Here is a 24,654-nt window from a genome sequence, read left to right as displayed (position 1 = left end):
GCATTACGTGCTGTATATATATATATGTATATATATATATATATATATATATATATATATATATATATATATATATATATATGTGTGTGTGTGTCCGCTGTCGTCGGCTCTTACCGCTATTTACATTAACATTATAGCTTTATTTTTGCGATTTTGCTGGTGGGGACGTCGAAGCCAACGCCGATGCTGCTGACGCTTCTGACAGCGCAAAGTGAAAGTTAGTTGTATGTGCTGACGAATCGTGCGAGCGTATACATGTACACATGTATGTAGTAGTATGTAGTATGTATAGTATTTATGTATCTAGTTATATAGAAACAGTACAATAGTGCGTGAGCACACGAATAGCTCGGTGGCAGTAAGCGGCTATAAGAATGTTTATGTGGGTTTGGCAGTTCGGGTTTCTGATATTTGTTTGCTTTGAAATCAAAAGTGAATTTTCTCGCTGCCAATTTTCTACCACTGTGGTCAGACTGGCAAATAATTTGCACACACAAAGCATCTGGAGTTCAAAAAAAGTTTTAAGTCATCTTTTTTAGAATTGGGCGAATTTGTGTTCAAAATATTTGCCTAACCCGTAGAGCTTTTGATTCGAAAGAATCAAAATATGGTAAGAAAATATTTTGGCATGAATATGTAGAAGTTTTTTATTTCATTTAGAATTAAATTTCGGCCTTATCTGAACAAACTTATATTGATTATATACAAGCATGTATAAATATTTATTATGACATATTTTAAAAATTTCCCATTCACATAAAGTATTTCTTGGTAGCATTTGATTTATGAAATGTAAATTTCATAAAACATTGATTCTGAGGCCTACAACTTTAAAGATTTTCATGATAGCCTTTTTTTTATCTCGTCATAAAAACGTTTACTGATTACACATTTCGCGAAAATGGATTTACATATACAAATTTGAGAGACAAATGCAAAATATTCATCCCTACCAGCACCTTACAATAATATACAATACAATAATACAATACAATACAAGTACAACAATAACATCCAAGAATTTTGTTTCTTATGCATTTGTTAAGTTCGTTAAGTTCATTAAGTTGAGGCATCAACATATTCAATAAAGTCAATTATATATATACGAGTATGGTTTGCAACATTATCTATAAAACATACTTATGTTATCTCTTTGAAGCAATTTCACCGACAATTTCAGCAATTCTAACTCTTTGGTTTGTTGATATACATATATACGTTTTCTAGGAAGCACTGCTAACGACTGTTATCGGTTAACTATTAATTGGCTTTCCTTCTTTCGACAAATAATCAACTTTCTACAAGTCGTGCACTATCCTGATAGCTCGCCAAGGACAAAGACAAGCCACCCATTGTCTTAATTCTTTTTATCGATATTTTTCACCGTACAGCATTTCTTTTGGCCTCATAGTATTCAATTCAATATGTATTTATTTGCATGGCAAATCGATGTGTTTTCCCAATCTCAAATTTATTCGATTTAGCTTTTAGTGTCGATGGTCATTTGCATTTGTTCACTAATTGATTGTTTGATAATGCGCTTCATTGAATCATAATGCCAATTAGAAATGCACACACACACACACAACAAATACGCATTCATTTGTATATACTCAATGTATGAGGAGTTGCTCATACGCCATGTTGCACTTTCGAAAAGCTTGAAGAAATATGCAGACAAGTGCAAAACAAACAGCGCGCATAAAATTCAAGAGAAAGAAAATCTTTGTAAAAGTTCATAAACCTTCTTACAAACAAAGAGATTACAACAACAATCACTACTACTACTATTTACTACAACAACACAAATTGACGGCACAAAGGAAAATGTGCAACAGCGAATGAAAATGCGATACAAGTAAGCAGTTAGTTTGTTGGTGTGGCTGACTGCCTTGCTGGCTGGCTTGCTTCTATGATAGAGACCGTAGAAAAAGCAACAATTTTCCCAAAGTGACAATAACAACAACAAGAGATAGAGAAATGTATGAAGTCAGCGTATAAAAAAATATTTTCCTAAATTACTTCTGACGATGTCGATGATTACGACGCTGAGTATATAAACACGCAGATGATGATGATGATGTTGCAGTTGTTGTGTTGCTGTTGTTTGTCATGATTATATGTAGTGTGGAATTTCCACAGTTGGGTATTTTCGCGTACATTCAACTGCAAAAAGGAAAATGCAAAGAGAAAAGCCCGAAAGTAAAGAAACAGCAGTAAGCAACAAGTTTTGAGTTTTGAGTTTTTCTTGTATTTTTCCTATTTCTTTGATGTTTTATCTTCTGTGTTTTTCTTGTTGCTAGCCCATTAGCAACTTTTGACTTTTGTCCCTGTTGACTCACATGCCTAGACTTTCTTCTAAGTTTGCGTTGGAAAATACATGAAACGAAACAAAATTGTATTTCTATTTCACACATTTTCATCTCAGTTTCAGTTTTCTCAGTCGATGTCCATTGGAGCATCGTTGGGAGAAAGTAAAAGCTAAGAATGAAGTGCGAGTTAAAGTTGTGCCAGTCCCAGTACCACTGCCACTACCAGCACCAGAGTCAGTAACTCTGTCTCTTGTGGCTTGTGGCTGGTTGGCTGGTTGGCTGGCTGCCTGCTTGCCTGCATGGCTGGTCGATGACTTAAACGAAAAGTGCAGCCGCGTGCGCACGGGGCGTATGAGTGTTGTTGGCTATTCGAAGAGAAACCGCCAAAGAAATGCAGCAGAAGTAGAAAACTGCGCATGCTGATGCTGTTGTTGTTATTTTTATTGTTGTTATTGTTGCTGCTGCAGTTGGCATTGGAAAGCCGCATCACGTCTCAAATTTCAGCGAGTTGATGGTGTTGTTGTTGTTGTTGCAGCCGCCAGTGAGTGCTCTGGTGTTGCATGTGGACTTCTTGGATTTCCCTTGCTTGGCTTTGCTTTGCTTGATTAAACGTTTCAGGTTCCACAGACAGAAAGTCACATTTTGTACAAAACATATTTTGAATTGTCGAGCTCGAAAGTTCATTTTAAGTTTAAGTCGAAGAAAGTTGCGGCAGCGAAAGGTATTACTCGTATTATAAATGATAAATCGATTTAGTTCAATCAAGATTGAGATATTATCAATGTAGGATAGAAAGAGTAATTATAAATCTACTCACATTATTTTTAAAGTGCTTAAGCGAACCGATAAAGAAATACTTGTTAACTTTGGTAAACTTTCAAAAAGTACAACTTAGATTTAAAAGGCAGCAGACTGTTGATGCAATTGAGATTTCACTGAAAATTTGCGATTTTTGCTTAATTGTGACTGATTTGCTAATCGGTGTGTATCTAAATCCAGATAAGCCTTTGTAATACTATTGTTACGAACAAGCTCTTATATTTTTGAGAGAATGCATACTATGTGCATATTGTGGAGGATTTCGAAAATGTCTGCTTCTGCCAGCTACCTCTAACTCCTAACCCACAGACAGCCAGTTTTATTTTTCAAAAGAGTGTTGTCTTATTTTACAATAGCTAGGAGTTGAAACATTAGGTTTTTAGGGGTCTCCCTCAAATGAACATTTTGGCAGCCTTCTGCTATACGAATTTTGTAAGAGCTGCTAAGTCTTCATAGTACCCCAGTTATAAAAACATTTTTCTTATTAATATTATTATACTCTGTACATGAAATTTACAAGAGTATATTAGGTTTGCGGGAGCTGAAAAATGTAACAGGCAGAAGGAGGCGTGGCAGACCCCACACAGTATATATATTCTTGATCAGCGTGACAAGACGAGTCGATCTAGCCCTGTCTGTCTGTCTGTCCGTCCGTATGAACACCCGGAATCCAGAGATTATAAGAGATACAGAGATCGGGGGTTTTCCCGATTTTCCATTCGTATAATCGCCTATGTCTCGGAGACTATAAGACCTAGGAACACCAAATACGCAAAAAATGTGTATTTTGGAATTTCCCTCCCTCCCCTCTCTCCCCCCCCTCTCCCCCCTCTCCCCCCTCTCCACCAAAAATCGTAACTCCCGTAATCCTTGGACTTTCTAACTCAAATTTTGCGAATACCCCCCGCTAGTTATTATGTGTCCGTATGCCAAGTTTCACTATGATAGACCGAATGTTGTTGATGTTGCTGTTTGGTTGACTGCTAACATGTTTACACAGACACGAATAGATACGCATAGGCATATGTACATACACTCACACAGACGCAATTGCTATGTAAATGTGCAATTATACATCCTTTACGTGAGTTAGAAAACCGATCCAATTTTTTTTTAATTTTCTTAATTTTTTTTAATTTTCTATAATTATTGTAAACATATGTACAGAGTATTTTAAAGTCGGGACACCCGACTTTAGATTTTTTACTTGTTTTTATTTTTTAATTAATTTTATTTTTAATTTTAAGACTTTACGTACGTATATTGAAAAAGTAGTAAAAAGTTAGAGCAACAGAAATGGTCGAATGATGGTTGTTTCTTTTACATTAGCATGATATTTATATTCAAGGGTTATTCTCTAATATTAGCTTAACTCAAATAAAGCATTGAAATATTTAATGAAGTCAAGCCAGCAGTGCTATATTTAGCAAATTTTCCATTTGTACTTTTAATGACAAAAATCTAGTCTGTATAAATTATGGAGATGGAACCATTTGAACAGCCAGAGCCTTGCTTCTCTGAACAATTTAACTATGTGTTAGCGTTGAATGAAATTCCATTAAAAACGTACATATAATTCTTTTATGTGGGGCAGGTAGAAGAAGCAAGAAATGCATTAAAAAATCCTGACCTAATTAGAAGTTCTCACGCAAAGAACAACTCTAGGTAAGAGCGACAGAAATGCTGGCGAGAAGAAACGAAAAGTCACGGTTAACTATAGCGCGCTTAATCAAATAAACAAAGAATTAAGCTTGGCAGAAGAAAAAGTATTTGTAAAGAAAAAGAAAAGTGCAAGAAGCCAAATAAGCGTGACAAAAAGAAAGCAAGCGGAACGAAGCCAAGCACAATAAGTACGAGTATGTAGTAGAGTGTCCAGTCATCGAAATAAGAAAATCCAGCACTAACCAAGAAGATTACAAAAATATACTACGTGTATGTATATTCTCTCGCTATTCTAAAGCCAATTAAAGTCGAAGAAGAAGTGGACAGCCTGATTGGAACGCTAATTCAAATATAAAATAAAACATGAAAACAACAACAAACAAGAACAGAAACCGCATGGGTGTGCAGTTCCGAGGCCCAGAACCGGTTCTGCATCACGAAAGTGCCTGAAATCCAAAAGACGAACGGAAGTGAGCACACGAATGCCACATAGAGAGATGGAGAGAGGGAGATAAAGAATCACCACCAGCAGCAGCAGCAGCGGCAACCAGCATGCAATAAGGCGTTCGGCAAATATAGGTCAAAAGAGAAACTAACAGTAAACACTAGCAGTGGCGTTTCTGTTGTTGTCGACGCACACCAAACAGACAAACGCGTAGATTGTGTCTGCAGAAGCAGAAGCTGCAGAGGATTTGGGTTACATAAAAGGGCAAACGCAAAGTAGAAATAACAGACTAGAGTCGCATCGTATGGAATCACATTGAATTGAAGCGAATCGAATCGAATTGAATTGAATTGAGACGCTGGCGGCGATCTAGCGAATGAGCTTTGGAGGTGCGCGCGTGCGTGCGTGTGTATGTATGTGTGTGTGTGTGTGTGTGTGTGTGTGTGTGTGTGTATGCGAGTGCGTGGCGTGAGGTAGGCACACCACACAAACACATTAGCACACACAAACGCACAAAACTTGTTGCAAAGAAAGTGAAACTCTTGTGAGCGCTGCTCACCGACGAGTGTCCCCCTTGAGCCAACCAAACGAGCCGAGGGGCCAAACAACGTACTTACTTATTTGTTGTTGTTGTTTCTGCTATTGCCTGCTCTGACTCGGTTGTCGGCTGTAGGCAGTCGGCAGTCGGTGGTCGGCTCTGCAAGGGGAACGTGGAACTTGAACATGTCACGACCAAGGCGCGTAGCAGCGCAGAAGGTTGAGGTTGTTTTGCAATTGCTGCTTGATGTTGTTGTTGCTGCTAGTGCTGTTGTTGTTATTAATGTTACTGTTGCCTGAGCCATTCGCAAATATTTTGGCTTTGCAAAAATAGTTTATTTTTTTATTTTTGGTTCGTTGGCAAATTTTTTACGTTAAGATTTCCTAACGATTATTTTTATTTTGGGTTTGGGTTGGGCTAGGTTATATTTTGGACTGGCTATAAAACAAATCAAGCTGGATGAGTGTTAGTTGCGGAATGCGTTTATTTTCGCATATCTTCAAAGCATTAGCTCTCGAGGTTAAACTTCAACTTGGACTTGCAGTGGACTATTTGCTCTATATAAAATCTTTAGAAAGAAAGAGGAAGAAAGAGAAAGACAGATGAGCAGCTTACTCCTTCGGTTTTAGAGTGAAAAGGTAGAGATGAGAAATTGGAATGAGAATGAAAACAAGCGTGGATTATTATATATATTCTTGGGTGCGACACCCAATCGTTAGCTAAATTGTCCATCTCCAGATACGAATTTTTCCGACTAATGTGCCTCTTGACTGCTCTTTTGAAATATTCCTTAAGATTAAAAAAACTACAGTAATTTTTGTTTCATTCGGGGTTGTGAGCTCCTTCGCTTTGCAATAAAAAGTGATAGCGAGGGGTTTCGAATTAAAATCAGGTACATATTTGCTTACTCTTTGGTAATAGAAAATGAAGTTAGAAAACATTTCTTTACCCAAATACTAACTGACAAAAATCAGAAACGGCAATAGCTTTTTATGTTAATCTTGAAAGGAATGCAATGCTTTTATTTCACTAAGCTTCCCGGATATGTTTCTGACCGCAAATTAATTTATTTTATTTCTGTTTCTTGTACTTTCATATTTCTTTGTCAATTGTATTAAATATTGCCCTCACAAAACTAGTTATTTAAGAAACCAAATTTTTAGCAATTTAATGATTGCATTCAAGAGTGATTTTGCCAATTTATAGTATATTACATGGAACAGCATACGATATCTGAAGTTGAACAGAGATGGGAGGTCCTACATCCCAAATATACCTTAAGAAACCCGTCATATAGTACATCTTCGCTTTAAACTGTATACGATCCTGTATACAATACTGCACTTCCAATTTTCGAGCGATCAAAGCCGCTCACTCAGCTCTTTTAGATCCGGCTTCAAATAAGCAATTTTCTCTTGTACAACAACAACAAAGATATATTTGAGAAAAAGCCAAAGCCCAGCCCCGTACCAGGCGAGCAGAGTGCGGCTTCTTGGCCCGGCCTACGACTCTCAACCGCAACCAAAGTCAAGAAATAAAAATTTAAAAAAAAAAAACAACAACATGAAAGGCAGAAAAAAGTAAATAAATCTACCGTTGGCACTTCAAGTCTCGGAAAAGATACGAATGTGATCAGAGAGTAGCGTAGTAAAAGAAAAAAGTGAACGAGTAGAAATTACGGTAAATAAATAAAAAAAATAAAGAAAGAAAGAAAAAAGATGAAAAGAAAGACAGCAAAAGAAATAAGCAAACGTCGTCATGAGCGAAAGTGAAATCTGCTAATGAATTCTTCAACGTTGAATAGCTTTCGGTCATTACAGACGTCGAGTGGCGTATAGTTGATGAGTATGTGAATGCACACATAGATACGTACTTACATATTTGTATGTAGTATGTATATATGTATAGGCCATGTAACCAGGCAGACATTCGCATATTTTATATGTTCACTTAGCAGCGCATCTCGTTCCCAGACTAGCATTAAGGCTTCTCTGAAGCTGAAGTTGAAGCTGAAACTGCAGCGCATTTGGCTTTTTAGTTTTTCTTGACTTTGGTTTCGGTTTCGATTTTGGTGCTGGTGTTGGCTTTTAGTTTTGGTTTTGGACTTGACTTGTAAAAGTTGCTAGATTCGTTATAGCAATTAACCACAAAGACATAAATGGCGACTGGTCTGCCAGTTTTCCTCGTTGGCTACCTCCAGGCAGCAGCCCGTCAGGCAGGCGTCGAACCGTTGCCACCGTTTGTCAGATGATTGCAATGATTACTCGACAGCGATGCGAATCGTGTCGAGTTCATTGAAACTTGCTGCATTTACCCGCAGTTTTCTATCATTTGGCATTTGCAATAATTTGCCGTTTGCTGTTGCTGATGTAGTTGTTGTTATTTGTTTTCGTCTCTCATATTTCTGTAATGGCCGTAGATCTTTATCGACAACGAGCCTGTACAGCATAAACTTGAACTCAGTTTCCTAAGGTTCGTTCAGCTTTGACAGACAGACTATAGAAAAACTACAACCAGTCTGATCGTCTCTAAGTTAAAGTTCGTTCATTTTCAACTTTTGAATGATTTTAATTAAATTTTTTATACAAAATTCGATTCATGTATGAAAAACGAAGAACTAATTATTCCCGTATTGTAGACTTATTCGAAAAGTGCACATTTTTTCATAATCTCATGCAAAATTATCGTGAAATGTGTTTTCTTCTAACCTAGTTCGGTTCGTTGGAAGTCGAAGCGGGGCTTTAACGGCAATTACATAACCGATTCCTCTACACTCAAGTATTGACGCATAACGTGCGCGTATCAATGATCATAACAAAGAGTACTTAATTACATAACGACGTTATTTCTCTTTTCGAAAATTAATTATTTGTTTTGTTTTCGTCTATTTTCAGGGGAAGCTGAAAAAGTCAAATCACTGATCAGATTACGTGCGGAACTATCACCGCTCTTCACGGGAAAAAGAAACGCTTCAAAATATGCTTGGGCGTAAGTACAGAAAAGCACAAATACACACATACGTGTGTGTGTGTGTATGTGTGGCGATCATATCTGGTGGCAAAACCACCAACGTTTGAGCTGAGCTTAACACATGTATCTTTTTCATTTCTATGCGTTGTGAAACACTCCCTCCCTCTATTGCTGCCGCTCTCACCTGCCGTGTGCCACCAAAAGTGTCGTCGAACGGGAGCTCAATGTGCCGCTGCCACTGTCGAAGATCATCAAGAAATGGAACAATCTGCTGCAGGAATACAAGGCGATCAAAATGTCCGAGGAGCCAAAGCGCCGCGAATGGCCCTTCTTTACGCTCATGGATGTTTATTTCAGCGATCAGGTGAACGATCCATCACTGCGACTCTTCTCGTCAACCAAGACACTGAAGGAGACTCTCGACGACAGCGTGTTTGAGGATGATCCTATCATAGCATCGGCGATTGCCGCGGCCACTTCAGGTGCCTACATGGACATTGATGAGCTCATGCGGCGACAGAAGGAGCGCGCTGCTCTGGCAGCCGAGCGCAAATTTGCTGCAGCAAGTGGCGCTGCTGCCGCCGGAGCCGACTACAAATACGACCTAAAGCCCATGCTGCCAAATAACAACAGCAACAAATTCAACAGCAACAGTGACATGGTAAAGCTGTCCAAAAGTGTGGACGATCTTTCCATGCAGCAGTACAAGATTAAGGAGGAGATGCTGCGACAACGCGAGCAGGAGCAGCAGGAGAACATGGCTAAGATCAAGCAGCATGCGCGCCAACAGCAACAACAGCAGCAGCAACATCTCCAACACCAGCAGCAACAGCGCTTTCATCACCATCAGGCCACACAGCCGGCACTATCGCCGCATCCACATCGCATGCAACAGTCGGCAACACCACCGGGTCTGCAGCATGCTTTGCAACAGCAGCAGCAACACTTGCTGCAGCAACAGCAGCAACACTTGCAGCAACAGCTGCAGCAGCACCATCAGCAACAACAGCAGCAGCAGCAGCAGCAACAGCATCACCTTGCACACCCACACCAGCCGCCCACGCCTAGGCCCAGTTCGCCACCCACCACCGCTCAACAGATTCACATTACGGCCACACAGCATCAGGCGGCCCAGCAGCATTTGCATCAGCAGCAGCAGCACCAGAAGCAGCAGCAGCAACATCAAACGTACACTGATCCCAATACCATCGATCAGTATCTGTTGTCCTGGAACAATTTCCATGGCAACATGTGTCGCGGCTTCCACTCACTGCAGAAGGACGAGAAGATGGTTGATGTGACCATTGCGGCCGGTGGAAAAATATTTAAAGCTCACAAATTGGTAAACAAACCCTCAATTATGGACATACGCTTTCTCTTTCGGCCAGTGCTTGATTTAAATTCCCTAGCACTGTCCAAAATTGAGGGAAACTCCGACAGCCCCCAATCCCAAAGAGTCATAGCTCGCTCACTTACATCGAACCCTTCTTCTTATTGCTTACAGGTTTTGTCCGTTTGCAGTCCCTACTTCCAGCAAATCTTTCTGGAAAACCCATCAAGCCATCCTATATTGCTGATGGCTGATGTCGAGGCTAGTCACATGGCTGGCCTGCTCGATTTCATGTATAGTGGACAGGTGAATGTCAAATATGAGGATCTGCCCGTCTTTCTCAAAGTGGCCGAGGCCATGAAGATCAAGGGTCTGCACACGGAGGTAAGCTAGGCTAAGACCACGAAAAATAATATAGTTTAGAAAGAGTCGTTGCTGTGCAGTGTTCAGTTATCTGGTAATAAAATCTAATACACGAAAGAGAGTCATTAGGAAAATAACAAGATACAGTCTCCACAAAAAAGGAAAAATAAAAAATTAAAAAAAATGATTTAAAAAAAATTGAAGTATTTAAAAAAAATGTATTTCCCCACAAAACTAGTACCCTTTGGGTACAGGGTATAAAAAGAAGATTGTAAGTGAATTAAATAAAACAAAATAAGAGTCCATAGAATAAACCACTAAAAAGAATAGAATAGATTATAATATAATAATTATCTTCGAATTACGTGTAAATGACTGAAATTTTCATTTGCAGAAGAACCTGGACAGCGACTCGAGCGATATTAGCTCGCCCCATGAGAGTGACGGTCCTGAGTGCCGTTATGAGCGCGGCACTCACAGCGTCAACATCACCAGCGGACATGGCGGGTATGGAGCACCACAACAGCCACTGGAGAACAATCTCAATGGGCCCAGCAATAGATGTCCCACGCCCCTGTCCAATCCGAGCTATGCCGGCTTCCGTGAGCACATCAAGTCCAAGGCCACTTTGGCCGAATCCTTCATGAAGAATCTCAATCGCAATAATAACAACAGCAGCAGCAGCAGCAACTACAATCATCTCAGTAACAACAATGGACCGTCCAATAGTAACAGCTCGAGCAGCAACAACAATACCAACACCAATACCAACTTGCCCGACGCTGCTTTGGTTGCAGACAACTATGCGATACTGCATGCCAACAGCAAGAAAATGTTGGACTCGGCACGCAAGCAACACAAATATCTGGCCAAGCGCAAAATCTTGATGCACTATAGCTCGGAACTGGGCAATGCGAAGCGACTTAAGGAAATGGAAAGCTATGGCACCGAACACGACGATGTTGTCAACAACAACAATAATAGCAGTGGCAACAACAGCCAAGACATCTTGGAACCTATCACCACAATTGTGCCGCAGACACCGCCGCCACCACCATTGACTCTGCCACCAGCAACACATAATAACAACAACTTCAAAATACGCCTAGTAGAGAACCATCATTTGACCAACAGCAGCAGCTGCAGCGGTAACAGCAACAAGAATGCCAGCAACAACAATAATAATAGCAACAGCAGCAGCACCAGCAACTGCCAGAATGACGGGGAAGAGGCATTGAATCTTGTACAGACCCCGAATGCGAACAACAGCAGCAAAGGCGATGGGAACAAGGCACGCGAGACGCCCACACCTGACATACAATTGGTGAAGCGTGAAATCGAGCAGCCGGAGACGAACGCTTCGGCATCGTCTGGAGAAGCGGCAGCGGAGCAGAATAATGGACACGATGAGGAGCTTGCCGCCTACGAGCCCAAATATGACGATAACAACAACAATCGGGGCGACACGGAAACCGACTCGAACAACAACAACAGCAGCAGCAAGAATGCCAGTGAGAACAACAGCAACAACAGCAGCAAACAGAAACTCTCACTCACTAAAAATGTCGCTCTGATCAATGCCATCAATATGAATCAGCAGCGCATCGAGGACATGGCGGATGCAGAGCACGGTAGTAACAACAACGCTGCCGGCAACGATGCTGATGATGACGACAATGATGACAACAACAATCATAGCCATCTGGATCTGAGCACGATCAAGAACATAGCCACAGCGGAAATCCTATGCGGTCTCAAGAGCAAGGTGCTCAAGATGGAGGAGGAGCAAAGGGAGCGGGAGCGCGAACGAGAACGGGAGCGTGAGGCATGTCGCAATATGAGCGAAATTAAGAACGCCGATTGACGCAAGGCGGGCACATGGAAGAGCCGAGGATATAATACGATCCAGCAATAGGTTTTTTTGGGGCGGGCTAGTTTTGGGGCTTAAGTTTTCCTCTTCATCCCATTTGCATTTGATTCTAAACATACTCGTACATGCATGCGGAACGGCGCATAAGTTTGGTAAAATATAAAGGATATATCTTTTAATAATAGTTATTTATTTATACCTTTTAATATCGTTAATGTATTTGTAATGATCTAGATGATGATAATCCATCGATCTTGATGTATTCATCCAGATGAGAGCGGATAATGCTACAATTATTTTATTGCGTTGCATGTCCCAACAACAACAAAAACTACAAGAGCAACAACAACCACATTGCTTCATCACAGCAGCAATAAACAAATTATAATTATACAAATGTATATTAAAATTAAGTTTGTCCCTAAAAAAAGCAAAAGAAAACAAAAAATTCAATTCGCATAAACAATTATTATTCGGCAGCTCCCAAATGCTGAATCAATTTCAAATTTTAAATATATAGTATCTAGCATTGGAAAATGGCCCTGTTGCAATACGATTTAAGCTCATATTTTATAATGCTGTATCTTTTTAATGAACTATGTGTAAAGAAATTTTTTAGTATAACTTACAAAAACAACAATAACCAGAACAACATCACCCTTTGACATTCTGACTACTTTCTGCCTACCTTTGACTACTTATAATGCATGATTTATATGAAGTATGATGTATCTCAATCAACCAATCTGCACATACACACATCCACACAGACAAACATGCATGTACACCATAATCATCCCTGATAACAACAACCAGAGCATTTACATTCGTTTTTAGTTTTAACTTGCCAGAGTCTTTTAAATGTGCGCTCATCCAACTGCTTGATCTTCTCCCAACCGATGGATAATTGGTTTAGGATTTGGGCTGAATAAAATCGGATCTAAGGACGGCGCAGTTCTTGTACACCCCTGACCTCGAATTGCATGTCATACATTCATATTTACATTCTTACACACATACAGTAACCACCAATCAACATCACACCACACTCGTCGTTCTTACAATATTTATTAAATCTGTTTACAATTTCTTGTGTAATATTTTTGCTGTTGAACATACATACATAAAACTTTTTTTTGTAAAAGTATGAATGAAATAAAGAAACGGACACATTCAATTGCATTTTCAATCAAGACGTGTGTTCAATTACATGTGTATATATCTTATAGCAATTATAATAAACATACAAGGTGTGTTCCAAAGTAAACAGGACTTTAAAAAAAAAAAAAACAGAACAATTGGTTTTTTCGGCAAAATCAATTTATTTTATTCAAAATAGTCTACTTCTGCTTCAATACAGCTTTTTGCACGATCCAAAAGCATGTCGAACGAGTGTTTTAGCTCGTTGGCCGGTATGGCCCCCAGTATGCCGGTGCAAGCCTTTTGAATGGCCTCTACGTCTGCATAACGCTTTCCTTTCATGGGCAAATGCAAAGGTAGAAGTCGCACGGTGCCATATCAGGTGAATACGGCGAGTGGTTAATGGTTAAAATGCGATTTTTGGTCAAATAATCGTCGATCGATGAGAGCAATTTTTGGTCGTCAGTCAATTTGTGCGGAACAAACCGTGCACACACCTTTCGTAAGCCCAAATGTTCGGAAAATGCGATAAATCGATGTTTTGGAGATGTTCTGATTTTTGATGAATTCACGATTCGATAGAATTTTTGGTGATCACGAATTTTGATTGGCCCACATGTTGATCGTCATTTATGTCGTCACGACCACTTTGAAAACGTTGAAACCACTCGTGCAGTCTGCTACGGGATAGGCATTTATCGCCATAAACTTGTTCCATCACTTGAAACGTTTCGGTAAAAGTTTTACCAATTTTAAAACCAAATTTAATGTTGGCTCATTTTCGCACCGATAACACAAACATACTGACACTTAAAACGCAATAACTTTACTTCCAATCGATGAAATGTCATGAAATTCTCACTGGACAATCGATAAAGATAGCTGATTCTAACGCACCAGTCGACGTATAGATTGCCCCACCAGGGGGCGCTAGATTCAAAAAGTCCTGTTTACTTTGGAACACTCCTTGTATATGTGTGTACATGGGCGTAGCCAGGATTTAGTCCAGGGGGGCAAGATTTTTTTGGCTGATTTGTATACTCTGTACATAAAATGTACAAGAGTATATTAGGTTTGCGGGAGCTGAAAATGTAACAGGCAGAAGGAGGCGTGGCAGACCCCACGAAGTATATATATTCTTGATCAGCATGACGAGACGAGTCGATCTAGCCCTGTCTGCATATTCACATAAGGCATCTTGGACTAAAATTTGGTGTCCCCAGGTCTTATAGTCTCCGAGATATAGGCGATTATACGAATGGAAATTCGGGAAACCCCCATAGAAGTGGAAGTGGGGGGGGGGGGGGGAATCAAAAAAATAAACAAACTTGCACAGCGTACACACATAAGGCATCTTTGTGCAAAATTTGGTGTCTCTAGCTCTTATAGTTTCTGAGATCCAGGTGTTCATACGGACAGACAGACAGGCAGACAGGGCTAGATCGACTCGTCCCGTCATGCTGATCAAGAATATATATACTTTGTGGGGTCTGCCACGCCTCCTTCTGCCTGTTACATTTTCAGCTCCCGCAAACCTAATATACTCTTGTACATTTTATGTACAGAGTATAAATATGTAATTTTTCTAAAGAGTGCTGCTCTCAGTTTGTGAATCAATTTATAGTATCAAGTCTAGTTAATTTTCTAAAAATAATTCGTATGCTTCTCAGTTGAACAGATTTTTTTTACAAGCTAACATGGATTGGATCCGTATCTGGTCGGGGCAGTTATCAAAAGAAAGTTATGGCAGATAAAGAAATCTCAACTTATTTTGTTTCGACAGTTCAGAACTGAAACTGCATTTTCTGAACTGTTAAACCAAAACTATTTTTAAGAGATAATAATGCACAACATTCTTAAATTAGTCGCATTAATATATATTGCCTCAGGTTTCGATAAAATTAGCGAACTGGTGGCCGCAAAAACAACTTATTTGCCCCGTTTGTCCCGTTGCCCAAAATCAACCTTAGCACCAAATATAGGGCTAATTAAGAGTTATATGTTGAGCATACTAACACAATGTTTTCGTGCCCATATATATATATATATATATATATATATATATATATATATATATATATATATATATATATATATATATATATATATATATACATAGGTATATATTCTCAACATTATATCTTCACAGCAATCTAGCTGATAAATGAACCGTAGCCATAAATTGGATGTCTTTTTTTCGTGAATTTTGTACAATGCGGCACAAATTCAAATTTGTCTGCAAAATTTTTGTTCCGTTCAGAAAGCTGCCCGCTTTGCACCCCCGTCGCTACGGCCATGTGTGTGTATGCTCATTTAAATGCTGTGCAGTTGTATAAGTGGACCAAATAACTTTGCCAAATTGCACAGCTTTTAATTCTAGAAATTACTTGCCTATACATAAATATACATATGTATGTATGTACGTATAACTATACATAGTATTTATTGTATTTTATGTCCTAGCACCAAAGTAATTTGCTATTTGGTAATGAAATGAAAATTAACTGTTTAAAAACTTTAGAGAGTGTCGGAAGAGAAAAATCATATAGTAAATAAACTCATAATTGTAAGCACATTTTACTTAGCCCAGCAAAGACGGGAAAGGCTTGCTAGTCCACTAATATGCAAAAAAGGTGCAATAATGCGATGAAAAGTCAGGAGTATACATTTGAAGGCATGTACTTCTTAGACAAAATAATGCATACTGCATATCACCATAGATAGGTGATAAAATAACAAGGGGGTGATTTAAAAAAGTGTGCAGTATAAATGGTCATAATATTAACAGAAAATATCCCAATATTAACTCAATGGTAAAACATTTTGCAATAAAACGGGTACACCTCTAAACCAAACCGCTCATTAGATATTACCAATGGATTGAAAAAATCCACAATTAAATGTCAAGAGATAAACGACCAAATACTAGAATAATATCAAAAACTGGAGAAATTATGCACATGTCCTATTTTCTCAATATTCGATTGTTGAAAATGTATGTAAATACTAAGGATTATGTTATAGGCAGTGTGTACACCAACTGTTAAATTTATATTAAATGTGTACACACTGAAAAGGACTTAACATAATGTTATTGAGACCAATTAAAATGGCCGTTACATGCAAAACGAAATATTTTTACAGCTAGTTTATGCAAACAATAATAAATGTATTATGTACTTGCATAAATAATTGAATTGATTGTAAACATGTGCTTCAAAATAAAAATTCAATTCCCATTTTATATTTTACAAATGTTAATCAATTTCAAGGTAAAGCATGAGAGCATTGGGAGTACCGTCTCTCTCGCTCTATTACTCTCTTTAGGCCCGCTGCCTTTGCTCTCGCAATGTTAGTCTCACTGTCACTGGGGCGCCGGCGTGTTGTGTTGTGGATGGAATAAAAGTACAGAATACATTCTCTACTATTAGTGGTGGGGGCGCATGTTTGTACGCCTTTTTTTTGCCCTTTTTCGCATCGTCGTCCTCGTCGCCGCCATCGCCATCACCACCACCATACACATCATCGACATCGACACCACCACCAGCGCGCGGCCGTTGTAATTGAAAACTACACCGCAACGAAGCAAGCCGAGCCGAAGCCAGCACGAAGGAAAAAGAGTCCTGCCCAAACGGCACACGCACGCACATACACACATGCAGTGTCACACAAACGCGCGCACACACACACGCACGGGAAGAAAACTATAGCGAAAAGAACGGAAGGCAGCAGCGGCCGCGGCAGTAGTCGTTCTGTTCTCTGTGTGTGGTTGTAAAAAGGCGAAAACGTCACGAGAAAAACCGGTTAATAAATTATTGCCAATTCAGTGTGTTTATGGTCAAAATAAATATTGAAAAATTCAAATAAACTAAAAAAACTAAATACAAGTGCATAGAAAGTGAGAAAGACCACAACAACCTCTTTACCAAATTCGAGTGAAAGCAAATGGTGAAAATTTTACGGAAACGCTGAAGTCAATCTAACTTTTTTTTCCATTGTTTGCGGCCATTTCTATACTGCGCAAAAGAAAATTTATGAAAGCTGACCTTAAAATTAGTCGACGGACATGAGGGAATTTATTTCTAAGTAAACGAAAAGTTAGTTAGATGATGAAAATTAAATGGAAAATTTCAATTTGATCATCAATATGCGGCGCCCGCAGGATACAGCAGATACACAGTATACTACAAACGCACACATACACACACACAAACATACATTCATACGCACAATGCTTGCAACGCGGACACGGCCAGCGCCCGCGCCAGTAGCGACGACGCTTGATGTCTGTCGGAGCACCCTCTGTGCTGAAGCCTGCTTCCAATATAGACAGTTTTTATAGCCAAAAGGAATAAATACGCAAACGCATGTGTCATGGAAAACGATTTTCATAGTTAAAATCAAAAACTAAATAAATTTGATGCATATAACAAATTCATAAAGCTGGCGGCGGTAAGGCGGAAAGACGGCATTGAACAGAGCGAAAAGAAAAAATGCAACGTCTGCGGCCGTCGCCCCGAAACAGGAACAAAAGCGGCAGTCGTGGAAGCACCAGTAGAAGCAGCAGCACCAACAACAACAACAAAGCGAAACAGCCAGTAATGAATTTTACGTATTTCGGTATACACACGACAAACGCCGACAAGGATAACGATTGCAAAGCAGGAGAGTCAGCGGCAGACGATGACGACGTCGGCAAAGTCGCAACAACGTTCATAATGATGCTGAAGATGATGACGATAGCAAAGGCCATAATAAGGTTGTTGTAGCTGCTGCTGGAAAAAGGGTGGGTGGCTGCCAAAGTACGTCGCGACTGTAGTAATACACACAGACACATGCATACACGCATACGACATAAGCAAATAACGTGTAGAGAAAGAGTAAAACAGGAAAAGAGACTAAGAGAGAGAGAGTGTCGCATAAGGGATGGTAACTTTGTCGGTCTGTCATTTGCTTTACTTTTATACACTTATTATGTATATGTGTGGTACTCACTATTGTCAAGCAGCAGGAAATACAACAACAACTGGCAGGACACAAATCAATTGGCGGGGTCGACTTCGTAAGACCCTACGTACAGCATCCAAATTATAAAAGAGAATTATTACAAGTTTTAGAAAACCTCATAAAATTTATAGTGAAGCAAAACAAATGTACTAGTTAGTTCATTTGATCTTATTAGAGTTCAAGGGCGTAGGCAGCTTTTACCAAAGGGAGGGCCCAAAAAATTAAAATGTTGGTTAAATAGTGCACGATGCATTTAAAAAATAATTTATGCATATGACCAATGAAAAAACTTCAACAAATCCAACTCAGTTCCATTCTAAGACGTGATGAACGTGTGGTCGAGTTTGTATGGAAAAATTGTTTGTAGGGGGCAACGCCCCCCCCCCCCCCCCCCTGCCTACGCCCTTGTTAGAGTTCCTTCTAAAATTAATAGTTTTGCCATTTTATCAATGTAGAAAAGTTCATTCCATTGATTATAGAAATCATAAATAGACGGCAAGGGTGTAGGCGGCATGTGTAGATTTTTGCAAGGAAATATGGTCTTGTTATTCAAATTTAAATACCGAATTTACATATATCTACTATATATAATATATAGGCCCCTTTTTGCAAACGATTCGGTAATTGTACATTGGTGGCCGTCTCAAAATTGATATACAAATACTGATGCTCTACAATTCGAATTTAAGAAGTTCGTCAATTTTCACGCTGCAGTCTAGGCACACGCAGCAGCGCATATGAATGGTGGTGGTAGTTGTAGATGCTATATTTTTGTTGTTGTGCTGGGAAGGGCGCATTGAGGGTGTATGAGAGCATACACATACACATTCATACACTTCGACTGGCAGCCAAACGAAGAGACGGATCCGCAGACAGAAGGAGTGACGGCGAGACGCATGGTTAGACTGGCTGGCAGACATTTATGCAGCAGCTGAGGGCGGTGGTCGCAGTCGCCGTCTACATACATGGACTTATACATATACATATGTATGTATGTACATATGTACAAGTATGTACATAAATATGCAAGCAACATGCAGCGTTTGTATTTTTCGGCTACTTAACCTACAGAACACCAAAGGATACAGAAAATGCGAAGCATCAAGGCGGGTGAATCGAATGTGAGCGCTCTCGTCCCAGTTCAGACACCCTGCATACATACATTCATATGTAATGTAAGTACGTATGTACATACATATATATGTATGTAGGTAGGTATGCAGGACTGTAAATGTATTTATATTCGCATTGTATCCAAGTCGGCACAGACACGCGCGCGCACCAACTAATGCCACTAAATCCTCAGCACAACTATTGCAAATGCCGGAAATAGGAAATACAGGATACAAAGCACACACACACTTTAGCATACGCAGTGTAATGCATACACATATGTACATACATACATATATACATGTGCGTGTACACACTGGCAGGCAAAAGCCGCTTATGTTTACGTTATTTACTTTACGTTACGCGTATTGTATGTAAATGACGTTATTACGCCCTAAACGTTAACGTTGCGACGCTGCCGCTGCTAACGTCGCCGTCGATGTTACGTGAATTGGTTTGAAGTTCGTTTACATTATGAGTTCGCTTCGCCGAATGCGTGCTCACATGTTTGTGTGTGTATATATACGTATATATGTACGTCTGTGTGTGTGTGTTTGTGTGTGTGTGTGTGTATACGCTACACTGTATCTTACTTTCAATGTCATCAAAAAGGGCTGCAGATATTTTGCATTCGAAGCGTATCACAGCCAGCTTTGATGGGCATTGCAAATATCATCGTTGTTTTAAATGTAAAGTACAATAAAAATAGTTATTAATATAGCTCTTAAAGAATTACTGATGCTGATATAGAGCTAGTTTATACAGGGAAGCTATCGGATGGCTGACAAATGTCTCAAATCATGCATTCACATTTGACCGGAATTCGCCGATACCAACAAGTGTCTTGTGCCCCTCAAAAAGTGATAAATTATACACTCAATATGCAAATTAATTATATCCTGTAACTGTTCTTCCAACGCCTGGCTGCGACTGTGGATTCTTGCGTAACTCTTCAAGGGGTTGTGAAATGTTGCTTTTATCAACTCATATCACAGCCATTTTGATGAGTTTTGTATGGATCGCTGAAAATGTCGTCAATGCGTAGGTGGCACTGACACTGCCCCCACGAGTCCGCCCACCGACCCCAACACATGCTCTACGAACGAGCTCTACGAGTGCACCTTTCTTATACCATGTCGTTAAAATGTTTGTGACCTTATGTACTTTATATCATATCACAGCCATTTTGACGAGTTTGGGTAAAGAAATCTCAACATTACACAAAACATACGATATAGTTTTCCAATCCAATTAAATAATTCTCTTGTTTGGCTTGACTTTTTCAAATGCTTCGAAACACATTTGAAATCGTGATTTATAACAGGAGAGAACGCTACATTCGAGCAAGCCCAACAGTAAAATACCATGTACTCTCTACAAAAAAGGAAAATATTATTTAAAAAACATTAAATTAATTAATTTAAAATATTCAACACATATGCATGTACATACATAGATACATACATACAAAGTACAGTTTTAACAGCATACATTTACATCTTCGTGTCTATGCGTGTTTATATGCATGTGTGTATGCAGTACAGGAATAAATGAGCAACAACAGCTGCCGGCAGAGCGTCGGCAGAGTGAATATTAATGGCTATAACTTTCTTCATAATTAACCTGTCGTAATGAAACTTGGCATACGGCATCACTAACTGGTCGTAGGTGAATCTGGATACCAGGTTTGGTTATTCTAGCTCTTGTACTTTCTGAGATCGTTGCGTTCATACATACAGACAGACGGACGGATAATATATGTATACTAGCAGGTATTGCCCGTCTTAACCCGGCTCAATATAATGTTTCCAATTGTATTTATTTTGTGTGTGCATAACCTACCCATATGTTTTCACCTTATACGTTACCAGTAGGAAGGCATTTCAGGTATTTAAATGAACATTTTCTGTTCAAAAAAAATTTGTGAAAAATTGTTCAATAGTCCGTTACATTTTTGTTCTTGCCAAACTATTTCGTTAAACGAACATGACCACTATAACTAATATTTTTTAAAGCTCGTTTTCCCCCCTTTGGAGCTAGAATTTTCCAAAAGCCTTTCTTAGTGTGCTCCTACACTATGATGGATACTATGAAAGGATACTTGAGTCCAAATTTAAATTCACATTTGAGTCTTTTCGTGTCATATTGAGTCAATACGGCCACGCACAAACTCGGAATATGAAACACGGCATTCGTGTCAATGCCGTGCAGCGATGAGCCACGATCAAAAACCACTGGCACCGATACCATCAAAATATCGAAGTTTGAATGGAATAAGCAGAATATTTAAATAATAACATCTAATTATTTATTGAGATCAATAAGAACAACTCGTATACATACATACATCTGCCCGCAATGCGAAGCAGAATATGCGTAGCTCCGTTATTCGGTTTCTGCTTTACTATCGCTTACTCAGTCGTTGCCTAGCGACGGTAACTGTAAACTTTTAGCGTTTTGCCTTTGCAATTAACATTAAATGGTCAAAACGAAAGAAGAAGAGCGAGCCAATGACTTGCAGTTGTTGTTTTTAGAGCATTATTTTTTTTACAATCAAACAACTGTGTTCGATTGCCCAATGTATACATTAATACGAATGTACATACATACATGCTATATTCATACACAGGCATACATATGTATGTTTCTCTTTACTTTTTCAACCGTACGTAGAGAACCGCACACATATACACGAACTGTTGCTTGTTGTGTGTGTGAGTGTGTGTATGTGATGTCCCCAACTATTTGATATTTGTTGTTGCTGCATAAAGTTATTAATGAAAACCCTAATGCCAAATGCACTAAACAAAGAAAAAATTACTTTTAAAAATGTTATATAATTTTCAATTAATTAACATTTCTTGCTCTGTCAGTGCAAGACGAATGTACATACATACATATGTAGATACATACATATGTACATACATAGATGTGCATATATGTATGTATGTATGGACATTCACACATTAGTGTTTCACATTTTGCTTTGGCTATTTCCATCGTTTGCACGCAACTACACGAACAGCTGTTTGTATGTGTGTGTATGTATACTTAGTTGTCCCCAACTGTTTGATATTTTGTATTGTTTGTTCTGCCTGCTTTTGTAAAATGCATATTTTGAAAATCCTTGAATGCAAAGTTGTAGATTTAGTTACGTAGATTACATTACCCAAATTTTAAATCGATCGGACTAAATTTATAACACAAATTTTTCATTTGAAATAGTGAATAAATATTAAAACCCCAGAAATTCAAGCTCCAATAAAAAATTTCGTATGCAAATCTAAGTATGCAGTTTTGTTTGTATTCTTTAATTGATTTTAGAAACTAAGTTTTAAGTCGATCGGTTGAAAAATGCGGATTTTTCAAACAAACTTTGGAGCTCGTTTTCCCCCCTTTGGAGCTCGAATTTTCCAAAATCCCTTCTTAGTGCTCATTTACACCATGATAGGATACTTGAGCCCAAATTTCAGCATCCTAGCTTTTACCGTGTGGGCTGTGGGCTGTTGACGCGGTTTGCTTTTGTTTTTTTACAGGACAACCCATATTTTAGGCTCCAAAAAAATATCAAAAAACCAAGTATACAGTTTTTTGGAATTGTTCTGAGAGTATACAAACTAAGTTTGAAGTTAATCAGATGAAAACTGTAGATTTTTCATACAAACGTTGGAGCCTGTTTTCCCTCCTTTGGAGCTAGAGTTTTCCAAAATCCCTTCTTAGTGGGCACCTAGACTATGAAAGGATACTTGAGTCCAAATTTCAGCTTCCTAGCCTTTACCGTTTGGGCTGTGCGTTGATCACCAATCAGTCAGTCAGTCAGGACAAACTGTTTTATATATATAGATACTTTGTGGGGTCTGCCACGCCTCCTTCTGTCTGTTACATACATTCGCACAAAACTAGTATATCCTTTCACCCTTTGGCTACAGGGTATAAAAATATATTCTTTCATTGTATTTGTAAATGTAAATTTTATATAAAAGTATAATAAATGAATCAACTGATTCTGACACTTATACCCGTTTCCGAATTCTATATTATCGCCGATTGAAGTTAACTTTTAAGGTTGTAAATAAAACGCGTTCAATTTTCTCAGTCCAAGAGATTTTGATTTGGGTATGATTAGGCAACTGATAAAAAAAAATCAGGTACTTAGATAAGAGATTCGCGTAATGTTTCCATAGTTATGAGTTATTAAGTTTGGAAAGTGACAAGTAAAAACCCAAAGCAATACTATATTTAATAAAAAAATGTTCAAATCGGAATTGAACACATTTGTGTACCAATTTCGATTCCGCACAATTTAAGCGAATCCGGAAACGGGGACCTACCTGATTATTTTCTAGAACGTTTATAAATACTTGTATGTTGTTATTAAGCGCAAAAACTGCTTGGCATGATCTCTCAATCTTTCCTCCTTTCTTTTGTAAAAAGCTTAGAATCTTTGTGCTAAATACTTAGAGTAAGGATAAAACAAGAGATAACGCTACAGTCGAGCAAGGCCGGCAGTAAAATAGCCTGTACGGGTCGGGTGTCCCGACTTTGAAATACCTTGTACATATGTAGACAATAATTATAAAAAATAAAAAAAATTAAGAAAATTAAAAAAAAAAATTTTTGATCGTTTTTACCTCTTTTGGTATTCGAACTCACGTAAAGGGTGTATAATTGCACATTTACATAGCAATTGCGTCTGTGTGAGTGTATGTATGTTTATGCTCGTATATTCGTGTCTGTGCAAGCATGTTCGCAGTCAACTAAACAGCAACATCAACAATAGCCGCGGGCAGCGCTGCAGCAGCAAATATATTTAGCTATATTATATATATATATTAAGCTATAACTTCTTGTTGAATCGGTCTATAATAGTGAAACTTGGCATACGGACACATAATAACTAACTGGGGGTATTTGAAAAATTTTAGTTCGAAATTCCAAGAATTACGGGAGTTACGATTTTTGGTGGAGAAGGGGGAAACGGGGGAGGGAGGGAAATTCCAAAATATACATTTTCTGCGTATTCGCATAAGGCATCTGGGACTTGGTGTCCGTAGGTCTTATAGTCTCCGAGATATAGGCGAGTAT

At 38.8% G+C, this 24,654-nt stretch overlaps 1 protein-coding gene across 3 annotated transcripts; it reads left to right on the top strand.

Annotated features, from left to right (window-relative positions):
* The first annotated feature begins 5,542 nt into the window (after positions 1–5,542).
* On the top strand, positions 5,543–12,493 carry LOC115621231 (broad-complex core protein). 3 transcript variants are annotated; one of them, XM_030514821.1, is made up of 5 exons: positions 5,543–5,627; positions 8,671–8,764; positions 8,951–10,088; positions 10,251–10,460; positions 10,834–12,493. In XM_030514821.1, the coding sequence occupies exons 1-5, from the start codon at positions 5,615–5,617 to the stop codon at positions 12,301–12,303; spliced, it is 2,925 nt and encodes a 974-aa protein (XP_030370681.1). In that variant the 5' UTR covers positions 5,543–5,614; the 3' UTR covers positions 12,304–12,493. The 3 variants fall into 3 exon arrangements, with proteins under 3 accessions (XP_030370681.1, XP_030370682.1, XP_030370680.1); XM_030514822.1 differs by having other exon boundaries at positions 5,627–5,647; XM_030514820.1 differs by lacking the exon at positions 5,543–5,627 and adding an exon at positions 8,510–8,597.
* The last annotated feature ends 12,161 nt before the right edge of the window (positions 12,494–24,654 follow it).

The sequence above is a fragment of the Scaptodrosophila lebanonensis genome, unplaced genomic scaffold (genome assembly GCF_003285725.1).
Source record: "Scaptodrosophila lebanonensis strain 11010-0011.00,11010-0021.00 unplaced genomic scaffold, SlebRS2 tig00000024-arrow-pilon, whole genome shotgun sequence".
Classification (NCBI taxonomy): Eukaryota; Metazoa; Arthropoda; class Insecta; order Diptera; family Drosophilidae; genus Scaptodrosophila; species Scaptodrosophila lebanonensis.
The sequence above is the reverse complement of the archived record's forward strand: the minus strand, read 5'-3'. Positions and strand labels throughout refer to the sequence as shown.

What these genes read in the sequence shown, in the direction of transcription:
- LOC115621231 (XM_030514820.1), top strand. An exon ending in GCTTCAAAATATGCTTGGGC is followed by an intron (nt 8,765 to 8,950) that starts GTAAGTACAGAA and finishes TGCCACCAAAAG; the next exon opens with TGTCGTCGAACGGGAGCTCA. An exon ending in TCAAGGGTCTGCACACGGAG is followed by an intron (nt 10,461 to 10,833) that starts GTAAGCTAGGCT and finishes TTTCATTTGCAG; the next exon opens with AAGAACCTGGACAGCGACTC.